The 19697-nt window shown below is 38.0% G+C and overlaps 3 protein-coding genes and 1 long non-coding RNA gene across 9 annotated transcripts in view; 1 reads left to right on the forward strand and 3 right to left on the reverse strand.

The window, feature by feature from the left end:
• On the reverse strand, positions 1–16151 carry LOC146479916 (lamin-B1-like). 3 transcript variants are annotated; one of them, XM_085110791.1, is made up of 14 exons: positions 15123–16151; positions 13636–13918; positions 13187–13372; positions 11581–11706; positions 10332–10552; positions 9557–9747; positions 9010–9127; positions 5028–5106; positions 4581–4688; positions 3959–4078; positions 3156–3295; positions 2035–2176; positions 1009–1178; positions 1–338 (listed from the first exon to the last, which is right to left on the reverse strand). In XM_085110791.1, coding segments are annotated over exons 1-14 (2196 nt in total). In that variant the 5' UTR covers positions 15434–16151; the 3' UTR covers positions 1–337. The 3 variants fall into 3 exon arrangements, with proteins under 3 accessions (XP_084966917.1, XP_084966916.1, XP_084966915.1); XM_085110790.1 differs by having other exon boundaries at positions 2035–2272; positions 15123–16150; XM_085110789.1 differs by lacking the exon at positions 1–338 and having other exon boundaries at positions 1005–1178; positions 2035–2272.
• Positions 13932–14417, forward strand: LOC146479917 (uncharacterized). The gene is made up of 2 exons (XR_014864922.1): positions 13932–14104; positions 14245–14417. It is a non-coding gene; the product is annotated as an uncharacterized LOC146479917 (long non-coding RNA).
• LOC146479918 (archaemetzincin-2-like) overlaps positions 16100–19697 on the reverse strand; it is a 14195-nt gene continuing 10597 nt past the window's right edge. Inside the window, exon 4 of the mRNA XM_085110799.1 lies at positions 16100–16186. Within this exon, the coding sequence (XP_084966925.1) occupies positions 16176–16186 (11 nt within the window). The 3' untranslated portion in view covers positions 16100–16175. The remainder of the gene's footprint in view (positions 16187–19697) is intronic.
• Positions 17029–19697, reverse strand: part of LOC146479919 (uncharacterized) — a 7760-nt gene continuing 5091 nt past the window's right edge. For 2 of the 4 annotated variants that reach the window (XM_085110795.1, XM_085110794.1), the window contains exon 3: positions 17029–19412. The gene's annotated coding sequence lies outside the window, so the exon portion shown is untranslated. The remainder of the gene's footprint in view (positions 19413–19697) is intronic. The other 2 variants (XM_085110793.1, XM_085110796.1) reach the window with 2 other exon arrangements.

Below are 19697 nucleotides of genomic sequence, written 5' to 3' on the forward strand. Positions count from 1 at the left end.
GGCAATCAAACAGCTGTCGTTCACATCATGGAATTTGGCCTCTCTGCACAACTGACTGATGACCGACTTACAGAGTTTCAGAGAGATTAAACAAAGTAAAGTCGCGTAAATCGGGACACACGGGAGTTAAAACTTGAGAACACGCGGGCTGGACGAAGGCTCAGATCTCAAATTGCCAAAAAAAACACGCAACTTTCATTAAAAAAAAAGCTAATACTTTCTTATTATCTTTGAAATTGGCTTTGATATACCAATAAACAGGTTGACTTTCTACCCTAATTCATTTTTCAAAATTCAAATAATCCTGTGTGTTTCTTGTCAACTTGTGCATTTTCACTCTGTAAAGCAGAGAAAAAAAAGGCGTAAGTCGATAAATCAAGCATGCGATCAACTAATAATTTTGTTTTGACAGCCAACAATGAGTGCACCAATATTCAATTTTCCTTATTCAACTTTAAAGTCGCGTTTGGACAACAAACTAACTTGTGAAACTACAAGTTGGCGTGCGAGAGTGAAAGTCGATAAGTAAATCATTAATTAACAATAAATAGCTAAATAAATAAACAAAAGAGTGGCTCTTCTTCTGCTGTTTGCTAGTTAAATTGGAATTTCAAAATGTTGGTTTTTGAGGAGGGAGGAAAACTGGAGAACCCGGAGAAAAACTCTCAGAGCGAGGATGAGAACCAACAATAAACTCAACCCACGTATAGCGTCAAGTCCGGGGATCGAACCCGGGCCACATTGGTGGGAGAAGTGCTCTCATAACTGCACCATCCCAGCTCCCCTAAACATCATAACAACACGTCAACAGATGGCAAGCATGTTGTCAAACTGATGGCAGAAAAAGCACCAGTCTCGGTGTATTCTCGCCAACCTTTTCGAAAACTTAATAACAATTAGTTGAAATTTGTGAACGTTTGTTGCGTGAAAACACAATTTTTATCGATTGTGGCGCTGAGAAACATCAGACTACAAGGTAGAGTAGAGACCAGCTGACACGCAACTTACCATGTGCGTGCGGTCACGATGTAAGGTCGAGGCATTGGCGGCTGGAACTCAACCTTCTGTCGACTGCTGAGTTGGTTCAGCCTGTCTTGATGTTTTTCCGATGGTGAACTGAAGTCTGTTGCTGGAAGAACACGAATGGACCCACCCTGACCATTCTTTAGGCTTGAGTTCTGCGGTTATTAAAATATGAACAGTGAGAACCTCTCCTAAATGAAACAGGGTATGTGCTTAGTGACCTGGTCTTTGGACAGCCTCGCTTCCACTCAGAGGCCAGGTCACTAAGCAAACAACTGTAAAATGGGCTGGGCTATAGCGTTTCTTTCAATCAGATTCGGGATAAAAAGCCGATCTTGCGATTGACTTTCAATAACAGGTAAAATATAGCTGTCAAAACTCGGGAGAACAAGCCTTATAATAATTTCTAAAGAAAGTGTCAGTTGTGTCTTTTAACTAAAGATTGGTTTTTGACAAAACCGACACAGAAATGAAGAAAGATGGTAAATGTTACACTCGGTAACGTAACAAGAAAGGTGTAATGTTCATGTTGTTACCAGTGTGGGACAAAGGAAAAAATGAACCGGCCTAGCAAAAGACCTGGCTTGCTCCGTGGTTAGAGCAACTGACCCGTATGTGGAAAAAACCGATAGTCCCGAGACAGAAGTACTTGATAGTTTTTATTGTTCACCGCTGGATTTCCTACCTAACGAAAATAACCTTAAATTTCGAACTTACAGCTCACCAATTTGTCCTTTTAGCGAAAAGTCAAAATAAAGAACGCGAAGTCAACAAACATACAAGATATGAATACAATGGAAGCAACCGTTTGTTAATGTTTGACTTGGACGAGTTCTGTCCATCCGGGTACTTTCCGCGGATGAACCCCATTGCTTGATGGTGTCTCTCCACGCACTACCACACCATGTGATCAATTGAATCCAATCAGACTCCGAGAATATAATTACATTTATCTGGTAAAGATATCACCTAGTCCATCATATTTTAACACTACCGATGACTGTCACTGACCTTGCTATTCGGAAGGGACGTCCCTGTAAACTTTCTTAGAGGCGCTCCTCCCGTTCTACTTGCCCCAGAAGGGTCCGGCCTCTCACTTTGTGACCTCGCTTGAGGGTGCATGCTCATGGCATCATGGCCGCCGACCTTGGTCCTGGGTTGAACAGTGTGTGGGTGAAGAGGATCAGTTGGAGGGTTAGAGAAAGGTTTGCCTTCTATCTCCCTTGGTAGAGGGTCAGGGATTTTGGACCTGAGAGAATTGGGGCAGGAAAGCATTGAAATTACTTCCATGTAAGCGAAGATCAGCAGTAAGCCTCCCGCGAGACAAACCATCAGATGGTGCATTTCACTTTTATTGGATCTTATCACAATGCAAAAGTACGACATGTTTAGCAACACTTTAGGATTTCTAAATGTTGTGTTCCAATGGGATGAACTTCGGTTAAGTTCAAACATCAACGCATGAATATGTTGTGGTTCAATTTTTATTTTTATTTGCTTTATACATGTATTTGTTGTGGTTCAATTCTATCCTTGGTTCAATTTATATTTTTCTTTGCTTTATACTCATTATCATACATTACCATATACAAAGACAAAGGGAAATAAGAATTAAACCAACGATAAAATTGAACCACAACAAATTCATGTACATCGGTAAGAAAATTGCAAAATAACGAAAAAGGCGAGGTGTTCCTCGACCCAGATACAGTAGTCTTTACTATAAGGATCCTGCCCAACGAACCCACGGCCGCTTCTTAACTAGTATTTTACAAATCATCTACTCATGCAGGAGAATGTAGGTATGGTTACCGTTGAGGGTACAAAGAAGTTTTTACTCTACCTACGAGGGCCAATTTTAGCGTATCCAATAGGAGCTCGGAATAGTTTGCTGGTTAGTAAAGGTTTTATACTGGAAGCTCCCATTTGACGGTCAGAGGGTTTAGATCCCTCATCTCTGTGTAAAACGCTGGGAGGAATCTATCAACAAAATACTCTTTCTGTGGGAGCTAACTAGCACAATGTCATCAGCACATCAAACGAGGAGGTAAAAGGTAGTAAGTTGTTACAAATATCAGTTTTTCTCTCAGTCTAGTTTTATTTCGTTTCGTATTATCTGAGCAGTTGCCCACCTTGGCGAGCGAGGTGAAATCTTCTCCTTGACAGGCTCCCTGTCCAGTCCACTTTCCGGCAAAACAACAGGCCCTGTATCCCGCGTGGGAATTTGGTTTGGTACACCAAATGGGTAAGCAGCAGTGGTCCATGCCACAGCCTACAAAAAAGTGAATGTAAAATACTATGGAGGATGATAGTCGCTCTCTCAAAAGAAATCCGGTATTAAATCATCCTGGTCTGACCATTCTCAGGTTCAGCTGTCAATCACCCACAAAAACCTGAGCAACTGGCGAACAAAAGGCGTCTCACCTTCGGCCATTATATGATGAAATTTATATGATTATGTGATGAACTTTGCTATATTGGATTCTATGATACTTGGTAGCAAATTACTTTTCCTTCTTCAGCGTGACATTACTCAAAGACATCTAAATTTACTTCATTTTACACTTTCACCTTTTAGAGGTGTGTAATGCTTACAAACACATGAAACGAGACGTGATTTTGGACCATAAATCGGGCAGCTTTAAAAAATTTTATATCATTTGTGACATAACTGGCTGCCAAAAGGCGGGCTGGAAATGAGATACAATCACAAAACGCAGAGCAATTTTACAAGGGCGACTAACGACGCGATAACAGACGCGCAACGAAACTAGATACATGGGTTTGAGTTGCACATTAAACTCTACTAACAAACTTAACAACACCAAATGAAGGACGTGCTATCTCTTTTACGGCGAAACCGTGCAAAATAGTTAATTTGAAAACGTTTCCTTATTACAGTGATATCCTGGTGGTATTAGCAAGGACCCCTCACCTGTCCATTAGGCTTGCAAAGGATTGTGGTACACTCAGGTCCAGTACCCCACTTGTGCTGGTCTTTCCACAGGAAGTCTGATGGAGGATTGTGTCTGGCCAAGCTTGCTGCAGACCACACCTGCAGGGGATAAACTAGATGAATAGATACCTCATAAAACGATTACTCGAGTGTCTTTTTTCCCTCAGCGAGTGGAATCCTAATGCATAACCATTTAATAAACGTTACAACCGAAATACAGCACACCCTAAAACGTAATTCTACGTTGTATCGGTCTCTGCTTCTCTTATCATTTGTATTTGTTAAGCCGATCAGATAAACAATTGATCCAGCGTATACCAGCAGGATTATCGTCCACGGTTGCTGCTTAGATGTTACAAAGAAGTACTTTCCAGTGGTACTGTTTATTATGCTGCACAAGACGGTTCTAACTTTTCAATGTTACAGGTAGGGTAAAATTCTACAAAGAGACCATTCAAATAAAATTTGGTGGGCAGCACTTTCCTGTGGTATCGTCTATTACGTTGCACAAGGTGGTTTCAACTTGTAAGGCTTCGCCTAAAATCGGGAAATGAGACCGTTAGCGTCGGGAGGAGGTGTAGAGGAGAACTTCTATACTTACAGTTGCGTGCGACAGGGCCTTTAACCTTGTTCTAGGTGGAAAACGGAACACTGTAACAGGCCTGCCAGCGACATTCTGTTGAACCATGTAACCGCCAATCTCTTCATCCTAGAAACAAAATTAAGTGAATTGATGTTCAGTTCACTTACTAACGGGGTGATGCTAGATTGTCCAAAGTGACCTTAGCTTATACTCTTCCTTTGGTTTGTTTGATTGTTTTCTCTCCCAAACTTGCACTTGTGTCCGTACAACTCCAGGGAAACATGGGAAATGGTTTCTACTTTTTAAACAGAACTATATTCTTGGAATATCCGCAACTGTAAGTGATTAATTGGTGGTTGGAGGTAACAGCCAATCCGGTCTGAGTCGGTTTAAATGAAAAACAAACACAAGATTACTACCGAAAGAGTTAGTTTCCATTGTTTATACGTCGCAACATAAACTCACCTTGAAGCTTGAAGTGTTGAAGACCCTCACATAGTTACCGTCTGGGTTGACCTCTAAGATCCGAACATTTCCTGTGTGACTAGATTGAGAAGTAACGACAAAGGTAAACATAATGAAATTCCACGTTCACTTCTGAATAATTGTGCCACCGGCTTATTTCCATGGCCACATATGATACGAGAATGGGTGTGGCGCAAAAAAGGAAAGGTGAGCTACCAACTGCAAGTAGTAAGGACTCTGTTAATTTATAATTAATTCATATGGCAAGGCTGGTATCAACGCAACCCAAACTTGCTCCCCGATAGCCTAGTGCAGAATATCTGGTAGGCTAAAATAATCATTAGAACTTAAGTGGAATGTCAGGCTAACTTAAGGAAAAACTCGATGTAAGAAGCGGAGAACATCACAGTTACCCAATTGAAGATTTACGGTTTTGTGGAAACATCGACAAACAATATATTCTGCAAAAGACTCGGAAATAAATTTCGCAACCCTTAAGACTGAATTAAAGAAACGTTAGCACGCCAGGAAAACATCGTGACCACACAATAATTGTACAATTAAGTGTACTTAACTACCAACGTAATAAAATGATGATTTTTTTTGTAGTCAAGGAACGATCGAGGAATGACGATTGTCTTCAGCCAGATTGAAAGATTGGATTTTTTTGATCAAACAAATTGATTCTTTTCATTTGTTACGCCAAAACGGAAAATTCGCTCACTACATGAATGTTGCTAACGGGCAGAAAAATTACCTCGATAAGTTCTTTTGTGACGCGCCCAGATATAACGGGCATGCGTCCCTAAAACGTTCGTAAATTCACCCGAAGTTGTCTTCTTATTTTCCTTGGGTTTCAACGGAATACCACTGCAATTTGAGTACTATTTGGCGCTTAATGGGAAGACAAAAGCAGTGTTTGTGATTTCAATATTTGAGACACTTTTAAAGGATTTCATTTGCTAGTAAATGTAACAAAAAAAACACTGCTTTTGCCCAGACTAGCACGTGCCGACCATATAGGAAGGATAATAATGCAAAGTGAAAAAGTGATTTTATTGACAAGTATAAACGGCTTACAAAACTACAAAACTTGTTGTGCATGAATTAACGAGCTTGAGTAATAAAGGTTATATTAATTTTATATTAATAATTGAATAGTGTAACCTAAATCATATTAAATAGCTATTTTGTGTAAAGTGAAAAAATGGCCTACTTGGTTTTATTGCATAATTATGAAAAAGATTTTCAATGGTGCTTTTGTGCTGGTGCAAATTATATGCAATGTAAATAATTTTATTAATTACATGTCAGATTAAATAGAAATTATCACAAGCAGTAGCTGGCGTTTTTTTTTTTTTTGGCAAAAATTGTCACATTTTGTATCTGGTGTAAAAAAAGGCATTTTGTCAATGTAATAAATATCAAATAAATTAAATGCTCATTTCTTTATAATAAATCTACTTTTGCATAACTTTGCTATATCACCTGTGATGAAAATGTTATTTTCATTAATTCTTAATCAAACTCTAAAAATTTGCTCTGATAATTGCTTTCAAAAAAACATTGAAATAATCCTTCAATAAAATTTCTTAAAATTAATAATTCAACGATAATCAAATTTTTCAACTTGAATATATACACTCAACTTTAATAAAAATCAATCTGCAAATAAAATTTCTCAAAATCACTATGGGAAATTACTATGTAAAATAATCAATTCAATGTGTGAACTACATTATTCATGTACCGCTTGTATAATTTTTATTAGTTTTTTGACATCTTGTTTTTGACTTTGTCATCGCTTGCAGTTCAACTATCAACCAATTTAGTTCTAGGACTGCAAGGGATGGAATTGTGAGGGTAAAAATGGAATTACATAGTATTACATAGTCCATGCCTAAGGGAGGTAATGGGGGACTCAGGTATACATTATTAGTGATGGTGAGGTGTGAGCACTTTCTTTGGCGTTGAAATTTGCAATGTAGGACTGTTTTGGGGTTAGAAAATTTCTGGTAAACTTTATTAGGTGCAGAAAATTTGCCAGGGACTTTTTAAAGGGTTTTTATGCAGAGAACGAATAGACCACTTTAAATTACAATCATTCTGGGCCATTAGACTTTCTTTTGGTCCTGTGGCCTCATTTGCACCTCCCCATCACTAATTGATATAACTGAGTTCCCTCTACACCTTTAGTTCTTGCAATTTGATTGACACATTGAGTCAATAACACTACAAAGTTGTCAAAAGGATGTCATAGAGTTGTCAAAAACAGCACGGTAATAACAATGTAATGATTATATATATACAATTAAAGTTATTTGTAATTTTATATCTAAATCTGCAGTTGTGATTAAATAAAATCATGCTGAGTGCAAAAAGTGGTCATATTAACAAGCTGTTGGAAATGAAACATTCCCTTCCTCACGCCCTCCATTACTGTTAGGTTAATTTATGTATTTTTTGCGCTTTCAGTATTCAAGACAATCAAACGTATTCCACAATGTTCAACAATGTGTACTCGAATGAAAAAAGAACATAAAAATAGTAAGAATAAACTAAAAGATGAGACTTTGAACAAAGTGAAAATTTGGAATTTTACAATATTTGTTTAAAGTTCAAAAGGTTGTTACTACTTTACGCAAATAACACAAAATTAATGTTGAACTTTGGGCATCTTTGCAGTTTTGTTTCTCAGGGGTAAATCTTGAAGAAGTCATACTGGGCCAGTGTATGCGGAAGGCTCCGAAGAAAGCGAGACCTCCAAAAGAAACAGACAAACCAGAGTCAGTCCCATGATCAAAATATACTCCAATCCTCTTTACATCTCTACATCCCTTTAAATGTAAAATCTGAGAAATTTTTGGTCCATCTAAACAGTCTACTTGAATTTGTTAGATTTGTATTGAGAAGAAATAACAAGTTGATCACTGGACTCTGGAGATACACTGTACATCAAACCAATATTTTCTCGAGGATGAAATTATGTTACTCACAACAACTACTGCCAGTTTTAGAAAGAACAGTGTACTTATATTGTACAGCGAAACAAGATCTATTATATTATTGTTGGTCGTAAATTCAAATGATCACTTTTCATGTCATTTTACACATGTAGCTTATATATCTTTTAACTAAATTTTATCACTTTAATTTAGAAAACTTTTTAACTGGCCCAGAATGAATGAAAAAGTTAGGTACTTCGAAACAAAGGGAAATTCAATGGGTTTTAAACTGCTTATTTTGACTCAATAAATCTGAAATATTATCAAGCTTCATATCATCATTAACATTACTATTACATTTAGTTCAAATCAGAGATTATAAACCGCATTTATAACTATGTTAACATTTCCAAATTACAATTTAATGTGGAGAGTCAGTTCCCATACTGTAAAGTGCATTTCATCAATGAACTATGCGCTATACAAATTTGAGAAACAAAAGTCACTGACATACACTAATCATGATCCAACAATTTGAATCCCAGACAAGACATACACATCCACTGACACTTCTCAAATTTATAAGTATCAATAAATTAATGTCCAAATGAATTAAGCTTTACTGTGCTTTATTGTTTAGTATCAACAGTGCCTAAAATGTACACACTAGTCTCCATTTGCCTCAGTGACTACAGACAATGATAATTACAGACAGTACCAGACAGCTGTGCTGGTTGACAACAGTTTAACACCATTAGAAGGGTTGTGCTTTTGAACTGTACGCTATAATTTGGATGTTTAAGGGAGGGGTGGAAACATTGTCTTTTTGGGGGAGAGGATGGCAGACAAGTATAATCTTTGGTTAATCTTTGGCTGTACAGTGCTAGTTACTTGAAGCAGGGCTTGTGAACCCAAAAAACATCCCTTTTAAATGTACATACACTTCGCCAATCACCCTAGGTGTCCATTGGGGATGCCTGACCAAAACAAACCAGCTATCTCTAAATAACTTACATTAACTAACAAAAGGTAAATACCTTGATGTAGGGCTGTGGTAGTCTACAAAGTTTGGCACATATGACCAGGTGTGTCGGTATGGACTGGTGGTGGTTATAGGCTCAACTACTGGCTTTGTTTTACTGGTAATCAATGTGCCTAGTTACAAAAAAAAAAAGAAAAAAAAAATGATGTGGTTAGTAGTCAGTTAATAGGTATCCTTCATAATATTGCCTGGATGCAAAAGCCTTATTTTCTTGACTTCAAAGGGGGCCAGTGTGAACCAACTACCGGTAAGCATCAAACTCAGCTGAGGACAGCAACATCACTTTTGAGAGGACTGCCTTGAACTTCAAGTTTAATCAACAGCAATGCAATTATGCAGGAATAGAGACCAGTGCTGTACTATATTTGCACATATTTAATAAATTATCAAGTGCTGCTTTGGATACAATAGACTGAAACCACAAATTATTACTTATTTTATCTTATCTTTATTCCTTAGACACACTAAAGCTTGAGCCAGACCAATAATATTATTGCAAGTTGTAGCATGTCTGCAGGTTAATTTAGTCAGGCCAACCATACCTGTGGTAGTCTTTGGTCGTCCGACAGTTCGCCGTGTCACGGTACTTGTAACCACTGGTGGATGGGCAATGCCCAGGGTTGTGGCTGGACGTTTTGGTGTTGGAACAATTATCTTTTCTGTGCTGGTAGGATGCCAGGTACGAGAACGCACTGGTCCAACAGGAAGCTTGCTTTCCATGGCCAGGTTTAACCTTAAAAAAAAAAAAAAAAAAAAGAATCATGATAGATTTGAAGCAGTCCTTATTAATTAGAGGTGAAATCCTTTCAATCCTTTCCTGGCCAAAGGGGCAGTCCATAAAAAAGTGGTCCTTTGCACCAGTTGTGGCATCATCATATTTCAAGCCATTTTTGAGAGTCAACCTGTTTAATGATCAGAAAAATCCTAAAAAGCATGATAGCTATTTACGAGAATGACCAGATGAATTTGGCCAGAATTGGATACACCTGAACAAGAAAGGTACACGTAGGAAATCAGTTCTTCCTCGGAAAAGCAAAGAGAGGTCAATCACCCTACCACCAATTCAACTTGTTAAAAATTCCACTTTTGTCACTACAAATTGAAGTTTCTGTGGACGTTTAGGACTGAGAGATGTTGACCAATGTACCTTAACTTGCAAATTTTTATATTGTACACGTTTTCCAGAAAATATCCAAACCCACCTCAAGGAAGGTCAGTGGAAATTCTCAAGGGATGAAGTCTAGGGGGGGGGGGGGGGGGTCCAACCAAAATACCTTGTGTGGTGGAGGTATCTGGATATTATTTGGAACAACTTACCTTCTTTCCTCTGTCTCCAACAAAGTAGCAAAAGCATCCAGTTCAAGATCCAAGGGAAGGTGAGCATTGTAAGCCAGACCCAGCTCTCGCACCTTGGCCATCAGAGCTTCTTGAAGTTCACGTAACTTGGCCTCCAGGTTCTTTATGGTGTTTGCAGCCTGTTGACGTTCCATCTCCAGGCTTTGAATGAGGCCAGAGTTCTGAGCTTCCAAACTGGAACACTGTGAAAAGATTTAGAGCATTTTTGAACTTAATTCACCTTTGCACCTAAAATTTACATGTGCACAGTGCTTAAGCAAATGCAATGAATACCCTGTTTGAGATGCAAAAACATCTGTAGTGAAATCTGGATGATAACATCAAAACTTACAAAACGTGACAATTTTTCATAAATAAACAATGTACATGTATGTAGAGATATTTCCCCCTTCGGGTGTTAACTGTTTCAAGAAGCAAAAGTCCTCCAAAAGCAAGGAATGAAACTGTTAGCTTCTGGAATAAAGTCTATGATAATCAATGACCAAATCATGGGGGGACCTCCTTGTACAAGCCTTTGGCTTTCTGAGGTCTCCTCTTCACCACTCACTGTTCTTTGGAACATTCTATATTATTTATTTTATGAAACTGTTCTTGTTCAACTCACATTGCAACTACTGTAATCTTACGTATGAGATGGTGGTGTAAATAAATAAAATAAATAAATTAAAAAAAAAAAAACAATGGAGAAATATCCATGCGCATATGGTTTAAAACCAAACAAAAGTTGTTCCTTTTATTTTCCTTCATATATTAAAACCCTTTAACCCCTAGCAGTGATCAGTATCAAATTTTGCCATGTGACATCAATGCTTATTCAATCCCTGAGGTCATGAGAATTAAGTATATGATCACCCAAGGTCAATTTTCTTGATATTTTAATAACTTCTCCCCAGTACTTTTATAAGAAGAGTATGGGGACAAGATAGGAGAATTTGTTTTTGTGATATTAGGGGTTAAGGGGTTAACTGCTCAAAGCACACAGTTGCTGTATGGATGCATGTATGTTCGAACAGCAAAATGTTCTTCTGTCATGACATTTTTTTGCAAAAGTCTTCCATCACACCAACATCACTCAAGCTTGAAACCAGGGAGATATCACTTTGGAAATTATTGTCATCAGACATGTTGCATCTGTTGTGACATTTTGACGAATAACAAGCAAGGAAAATTTTTGAGTTGATTGATTACAACAGAAATAATAATATTTTACCTTGGCTTCAAGGTTGATACTTTTAGAGTGCAGTGCCTCCACATGAGCCTTCAAATGAATGTTATCATCCGTAGCAGCTGCAAGATTTCTGGATTCATTGTCCAGCTGCATTCTGATCTGATTCATCTGTCAACAGAAAACTCAACATAAATAATGTAATATTATTGCAAAGGAATTCTGGTAAAGATATCGTGATGGTACTTTTTTTTATAGAGAGATGATAGTGCATAAGATTAATACTAACAGTAAAATCATGTCAACTGCAAATGACATGCCAAGTTTTTGTACAGCTGCATTAAAAAGTGTGGTAGTGCTCATTTATTATCTCCCTCCTGGCCTACATGTATTTACCTTCGGAATCCCAAAGCCAGGGAAATGATCTCATTAACTGAGGCCCGGTTCATACGTCGAATTTCTGCCGTGTCGAATTCAATTAAACTAATTAAATTCGACAGAAATTCGACGTCTGAATCAGCTGCCGAATTTCTGCCGTACGTTCGACTGGTCTTGTCGCATTATCCGGCAGAAATGCGGCACCGATTCAAACGTCGCATTTCTGCCGTGTTGAATCGAATTCATACATTTACATACATTATGTTAATGTATTGAGCATGCGTAAATCAAGGCTGACCGTCCAAAATGACGTCATGGCACCCGTGCGATTCCATCGAAGAAGAAAGCTCATCTGAAGTAGAGAAAATCTTCGCAGGAAACTACATGGAAGTACTGCAGGAGAGCTATTGCAGCTCTGATGATGACATTGATGAAGAAGTGCGCAGTAAGGAGAATATTTTGGTCAGGCGTATATTCGTCCGCCATGTTGGATACTCTAGCTTTATCATATTTTCTACTGACCGACAGACACTGCAGTATCGACTCTGAATTAAGTGCGGCACAAGTGCGACGCCTGAATCAACAGTCGCATTTCTGCCGCACTTAATTGAATTGAATTCGACACGGCAGAAATTCGACTTATGAACCGGGCCTGACTTACAGGTGCCTCTTGTGATCATTTTAAGTGATTACTAAAGGAAATCACTTTTTGAATGAACAAAAGGTAGATGCTGTTTATTTGCATGGATTTATAACCCAGGAACATTGGTAACTGTGTAGCACTTGAGAAAAACAGGAAGGCTGCCCTCGATACAAAATACTCAACATCATTGACACATAATTTTGCTTGAACAGTATTTATACTCATGATCTATATTAGTTGTCTGGAGAGCATACGACACTATGTCATGTGCCCACTTGTCAATAACTATCATCCCTTCTGCACATATTGCATGCCTACATTTAGTGTACTTTTAATTAGTGGATTGTAGCCTTGATTATTTTACCATGGCACAGCCCACTTGGTAAAATTAATATTCCCTGCATAACCAATTTTACTTTTAACAATAAATTGATTAGTCTTATAACGTAAAAATGGTACAGCTATTGTTGTTTTGAATTAAAGTTACTTAAAAAATGTTTCACTTGGGCACTCCCTGGAACAAATTAGGGGAAGAAAGTTGAGGAACACAAAGTGAAATCTACTCAAAGCAAATATAGTATACACTGTCAAAAAAAAGAAATAATAACAAGAACAAGAAACTGTCCATACCCCATTATGATAGGAGAGCTCTGACTCTTCTTTGAACCTTCTCAACTCTGCTTCACTTTGCATCTTAACTTTGGCCAGCATGGCTGACAAATTTTCATCAATGATGTTATGTTCATGCAGCCTTTCCTGAGCCAGGAGAATGGTCTTGTCAGCTTCATCCAGGCGGCAGCGCATCTCATACAGTTCCTTATGAATGTCAAATTAAAAAAATAAATAAGTATGTGAAAATGTCTGTCTCTTTAAAGGCTGGCTCAGCTTAGACTTGAGGTTTATTATTAATTTTATGGTGAAAAAAAAAAAAAAAAAAAAAAAGAGCTCAGCTTGATGTTATTAAAATGCCTCATTAAAAAATCAGACAAAATGTGCCCATGAGCATAAGATGTATATTTTCTGGAACTACACGGTCATTATGTTATCTAATGTAGGACATGATTTGCAACACTAGGAACCTTTTCATGAAGCTGTTGCTGAAAGCCCAGCTTTTCTTTCAGCTGATTGGCCAAAGTTTGTAGATCAGCTTTTGCCGCTACTTCCACATCTAAAGCCTGCTGAGTTTGTGTCAATGCAGACTGAAGACTGTCTCTGTCTCGCTTGGTATCCATGTGAGAATTCTGATGTTGGGTGGCTGTGACTCGGGCATCTTGCAACAGAGCCTCTTTGTCTGCGATGACTCTATGGGCATCTGCCAGGGCATTCTCTGTCTTTTTGCGGGCACTTGTCTCCTCAGCTAGTCTGAAAAGTTTTAACAATGAGATGTCAGCTCTTAACACTCGACAGTCTTCAACAGCTGAAGGGATGACCAAACACTTTATTGGACCATTTGAATGGGAAATTCTTCAAAATTCTGGCAATTACTATATGCAACTACTAAACACTGCTTATAATTATACATGTACATGTATACTTTGAGGGACAGGGGTCTGGTATACTGAGGTAAACTGAGTTGGATTTGAATTACATGTAGGAATTATCAGGAGTATTTCTATTATGCCAATGCGGGTGAGTCATATCCTTAGACAAGACATTACTGATACCATAAACGGATAAATCTCATGGAGCGGCACAGGGATGAAATCACAGGAAGAGAAGACAAAAACTAGCTGCCAGTTGCATAAGGCGTTTCTGACAATTGGAAGGTCATTGGAAATTCCTAGGGGAAGGGGGGTCTTACAAGCCAAAATTTTAGAAGCAAAGTATGAAGCTAAACTGGAATTTCCTGGGGGGGGGGGGGGGAGGGAGGAAGCAAAAAAACTTCCCTGGGGGGGGAGTATGGATATTTTCTGAAACTGCACATCGTAGATTACAAATAGTAATTTTGACTGCACAAAATAACTGTCTGAGGTTAGAAGTTACATAAGATGAAACTGGCACCAGGAGAGATAGGGGCAGAAACAGGGGGATAATAGAATTTGTGAGATGGTGGCAAATGGTAAAAAGAAGAAAATTTTGCAACATAAATTTGCATGATAATAAAAAAAAGGCTAGCAATGGTATAAATCACCAGGTGCAGGACCAGACTATAGGGTATGGAAAGTACCCTGTCATCTCTGGGGTGTAAAATGTGTAAATGACTGAATTGTCAACCCCACATTGTCCACTCTCTCCTCCCTGGTGTACAAAATGGCTGCATTATTCAGCCTCCCCCTCCCCAACAAATCACTTAATAAATCTTTCTGCTCTCCATTTCACCACAAAAATTGCCACCCAACTTTACAACTGTTTTTAAAGGAAACATAAAATCATTGCTGGGTGGCATTGGCATTCTTGTGTATGAAAAAAAAGAGGTAGCGTTATTGTGTAATGAGAATTCGGTGGTGCATCAATTGATTACTTCCATGTTCAATATTCTCTTTATATTGCTGATTAATAAAATCAATGCCGTGAAATTAAGGGGAAACTAGAGAAATGGGTCTTGAAAAAAATTGCCTATACTCACTTATCCTGAAGCTCAGCTACCAAGGCAGAATTCTTCGCAGCGGCCAGTTGATGCTGCGTTCTTTCGCGTGCCAATTCCTCGAGTTTGTTTCTCAACTCTTCAAGCTGTCGCTCGTACATAGCTTTTAGAGCCACGATCTCATCTTCTAGAATCTTGGTCGTGTTTATAAGGTTCGCAGTCTCCATTCGACCGCTTTGTTCGCGCATCTGCCGTACGCGAGATATGTACGAAGCGAACCTGTCATTGAGACTTTGAAGGTAGTCCTTCTCCAGATAACGAGGGACGAGTACTGAAGAACTTCGCGAAGTCATTTTTTTAGTTAGCTCTTTGGTTAGTTCTTCGGTGGTCTCTTGGCAACTAAATGACTGTAGGACTCGAGTGGCAGAGTAAACCAGAGATCTTTCGAGTAAACAAATTTAATAATTAAAGGCGATTGTTAACAACGACGGAATCCCGGCATAAAACAACATTTACTGCAAAATTATATCCGCGGTTTTTGTACTCAGTTTGCGATCTCCACGCGGAACAAACTTCAGTCGCAGTCTGGAGACTTTAGGAATATACAAACGTTAAGGATGTTGCGTATTTACACTGCCAATATCTAAAGTTGTTCGGCAAATTGTTCAGTGACCCGTCGATTCAATTGATTCCCCGCGGTTGCGCCAAAAAGTTGTCGCTAGGGAAAGTTGAAATGAAACAAACGTCGGTATGTTGTGGTACCTTTTGCAGCCAGAGTGAAAATATTTCCCCGAAGCGTTAATTTGCAACAAATCGATGAAATTCAAAGTGATTTGACTCGTCACTGAAAGGTGCAAAAGTTAGAGTTGAACTTAGTTCTCCATGGTAGTGTTGGCCAATATTAGAAGTTCCGCTCTCGCCAAAATGAGTGATGGAATTCCAGCTTATCAATCGCACGTACTAACGTTTACACGTGAATGAAGATAAAGTCACTGTAATTTCATCCCAAGATGTCCCCTGGAGGAGCAACTTTTTGCTAAAGCAGTCGATCTGTCTCGACTTTCCGAATGTTGTGGGAGTAGCGTCAAATGGTATCTAGGCAATCGCTGGCACATGGGAAACACAGAATATCAATAGAGTTCATTATTTGCACGACCAATCAGAAGCAAGCTTTGCATGATGTTGAGTGTAAATTTCGCACATGATTAGCGAAGCGTAAGCTTTTGTTCTATTTAAATGCAAGTGAATTAACTGAAAAGTGAATTAAAATGAGAATGATTTAAGTCAAAGAACTTTACAAATTGCTTTTAGGACATAATTAAGAGTTCTTTACCCCCTGCAATCATTATCGCCTTGCGATTGTAAAAATTCTGGTTTGCTATTAGGGCATTCAAAAAGAAGAGCAATTGTACACATTTTATTAATGTGTAGTATGATAAACAATTTCATTTGTATTCTTTTATCTCAGTGACGCTCCCGGGAGACGGTCACAAATGAGTTGTTTGAAAATTGATTAATTTAGCTTTCAGTTATTTACAACTTATTTTCTGTTTAACAACAGCATGAATTCATCAAATAATAAGTTAGTCTGTAGGGACATGTTGCAAATAAAAACGTTGCCTTTAATTTGCAGCATTTTTTTTTTTTTTTTGCAGCTTGTCCCTTGTCGGGCACAGTACTTACAAGGTAATATCGCGTATGCAAATTAAATAACAATTTAATAAAATGTCATTATTATTATTATTATTATTATTATTATTATTATTATTATTATCGTGTAACTTAAACCAAGATTTTCACACCAAAACATCCGCCTTCCCCCTGCCATTTTAATTATGATTAGTTTGGAGTTGGGAACACAAGGAGAAAGAGGGCAGGAACTGGGGCATAAAGGGCCAGGAGTAACATAACCCAAACAGTATTACTACACAAAATGTTCACACATCAGTAGCTTTAAAAATCACTATTTATTATTAAAAATTTGACAGTCCTTCATAAATTAGAAAATAAATATAACAAATTATGATATATAATAATTATTATTTCCTCTTTGGCATTTACCATATAAAAAAAGCTCTGCATTATTTTAAAACCTGTTTTCTTGTATTTCTTAAACATCTCTAATCAATAAATAATATTTATTTATTTATTTACATGATTATATTACTTTCTGTTAAAGTGCCTATGAAGCAAAAATTGTCTTTAGGTAGTTATAGAATTTACCCTTTCAAACACGGGATTTCAAAGTTTGAGATTGCTGGGGTAAAAATTGCCGATTTTGTGAGCGCTCAAAGTTGGGCTGTTTTGCCTTCAAAAATGGTATTCGAATCGCGCTGCCAAAATGCCAGGTGACAATAACCGCTGACGTCACGTTGGTGCCAAGAATTGCAATTCATCATGGCGGAAGAGAAGAAAGATAAGCCACAGCGAGGGCGATATTGCGTTGCTGGCATCCATAACAAAGAGAATTGCCAGAATCGATCGTTCACAGAATTGCTAGACATGCTTTTCTCTTTCTACAATCCTTTTCGGCGGCAAGAACGGAATGAAAGTAAACAAACTTTTGGCACCAACGTGACATCACAACTTGGAATTCAGCATAAAACTTGACCCAGTCCTCTGACTATTTTTGAAAGCAAAATAGCCCAACTTTGAGCGTTTGTTTAATCTACAAGTTTTACCCCAGTACTCTAAAACTTCGGAATCGTACATGTTAATGTGCAAATTCTTATAACTACACAAAAGGAATTTTCGCTTCATAGGCACTTTAAACTTAATTTCCATCGCACAGGCTCGGCTCTCTCAGTATTTCTTCTCACAGGCTTATTTATTCCTGAAAAATAGCCATTAAGGACAATGCCTACTTTTGTTACTGCGCATGCGAGATACTCGGGTTTCCTATGGGTGATGCCTACTAATACAGGGATATTTTGCACGGTTTAAAACTATGCGAAGAAAGCAGAACTCAGCAAGTGCTCTTGGTATCCAAAAAGAAAATTGGGGTTAACCACGCATTTTCAGAGATAATAAAGCTTCAATTTGGGAAAAAATGACATACATTACTTTGCAATTTAGTGCCTTTAAGAATTATTGTTGCTTAATTATCTCTTAAAAATGCATGGTTACCCCCAATTTTCTTTTTGGATACCAAGAGCACTTGCTAAGTTCTGCTTTTCCTACATAGTCAGAAATCATGCAAAAATAACTCTGTATTAGTAGGCACTGTCTTCAATAGATGGAGAATTCACTGTTACTTTCCACAAATCAAAAGATCCACAGGAAATACATTAAAGCAGTGGAGATAGAAACAGCAAATTTCTTTGTAAATGTGCCCTAGTAGAAAAATATTAAAACATTCTTGCATTTGGCACACAAAATGTGCAAAACGCGGCTGGTTTGGACAATTTTGTCTATTTCTTGTCCAAAAACTTGATATACGCCCTTCCTTGCACAGCAATCCCTTTACTTTGATTTATGTAATAAAGAGATCATGTAACAGTGGACCAGAGTTATTTTCAGTACCTAATTCTCTGAGACCGGGGCCCAGTTGCTCAAAGCCTGATTAAGCTAATCCTGGGTTAACATGAACATTGATTCAAGTTTAATTGCTAATCGATAAAAATTCTTCCAAGAGATTTTTGCTCCTGAGTTTTAACTTTGGACTTTTCTTTTACTTTTGCTTCAAATTAGCTTTTAAAAACGTTTTTAACCAGCGAGGTAAAACCTCGGTCAACTTTTAACCGGGATTAGCGTTAATCGGCTTTCGAACAACCGGGCCAAGGACTTCAACAGCTGTCTGTAATAGCGAGGTGTCTGCAAGGAAGTAGTTGGCTGGCCTGGCCTACAACAAACTTCCTAGCCATACAGTTTATCAAAGGTGATGATTTGAAGCCCAACAAACTTCTTTTGTTGTACGATTTTGCACAGTCTTGACATACATTCATAAACCACAAAAAGGTTTTGAAGTGTATCAAAGCAAATAAATTCAAGGAAACCTTCAGTTATTGAACGACAGTCCATGAATGTGAAACAAAAGCTCCATTGTCACCTTTGGAAAATTTGAAAGGTTTCATGACCGACAATCATCCAACAAAAATATGCCCAAACCAACTTTGAAGCAACATAATAAATTATTAAATTATCTCAAAAAGATTTCAAAAGCTAATTCATTACAATAAGTAGATATGGTCGCAGTAACTGTCCTATTGATAGATCAGAAGGTAGAACATCTCTCCCATTCAGCCTCAGCACTGACACACAGGCAGACGTGGTCAAGGATGCCTTCTTGCTCAAAGCATTTTCCATAATGTTAACACATGGCCATCATCAAATCTGAAAGAGAGAGCAACTGACATTTAATCATCACTGTACAGGTATACACTGATTAGAAGTGGGGTGGGGTGTTGAAAAGGAGATAAAGATAAATGATTGGTAGAGGCTACTGGACATTAATATTTTTTTCAAAAAGATGCCTAGTACACAAACTTTTGTACACAAAGGAAGATCACCACAAATAGTTAATTTTCATACATCACATTCCTAGAGGCTCAAAGCATTCCAGAAAAATTGCTACGAATAATAATCCTGGTTTGGGAGGGGTAAGGGCTTCCATATTTA

Source organism: Pavona decussata, unplaced genomic scaffold (assembly GCF_977016875.1).
Source record: "Pavona decussata unplaced genomic scaffold, jaPavDecu1.1 SCAFFOLD_58, whole genome shotgun sequence".
NCBI classification, from domain to species: Eukaryota; Metazoa; Cnidaria; class Anthozoa; order Scleractinia; family Agariciidae; genus Pavona; species Pavona decussata.

Bases quoted from the DNA above. Each gene is read 5' to 3' on its own strand.
- LOC146479916 (XM_085110789.1), bottom strand. From the start codon at position 15,433: ATGACTTCGCGAAGTTCTTCAGTACTCGTCCCTCGTTATCTGGAGAAG. The intron at 13,373-13,635 runs GTTCCTAGTGTT...GACATTCATAAG, and splicing joins AGCAACAGCTTCATGAAAAG to GAACTGTATGAGATGCGCTG. The intron at 5,107-9,009 runs GTATTTACCTTT...TTCTCAATCTAG, and splicing joins TACCACAGCCCTACATCAAG to TCACACAGGAAATGTTCGGA.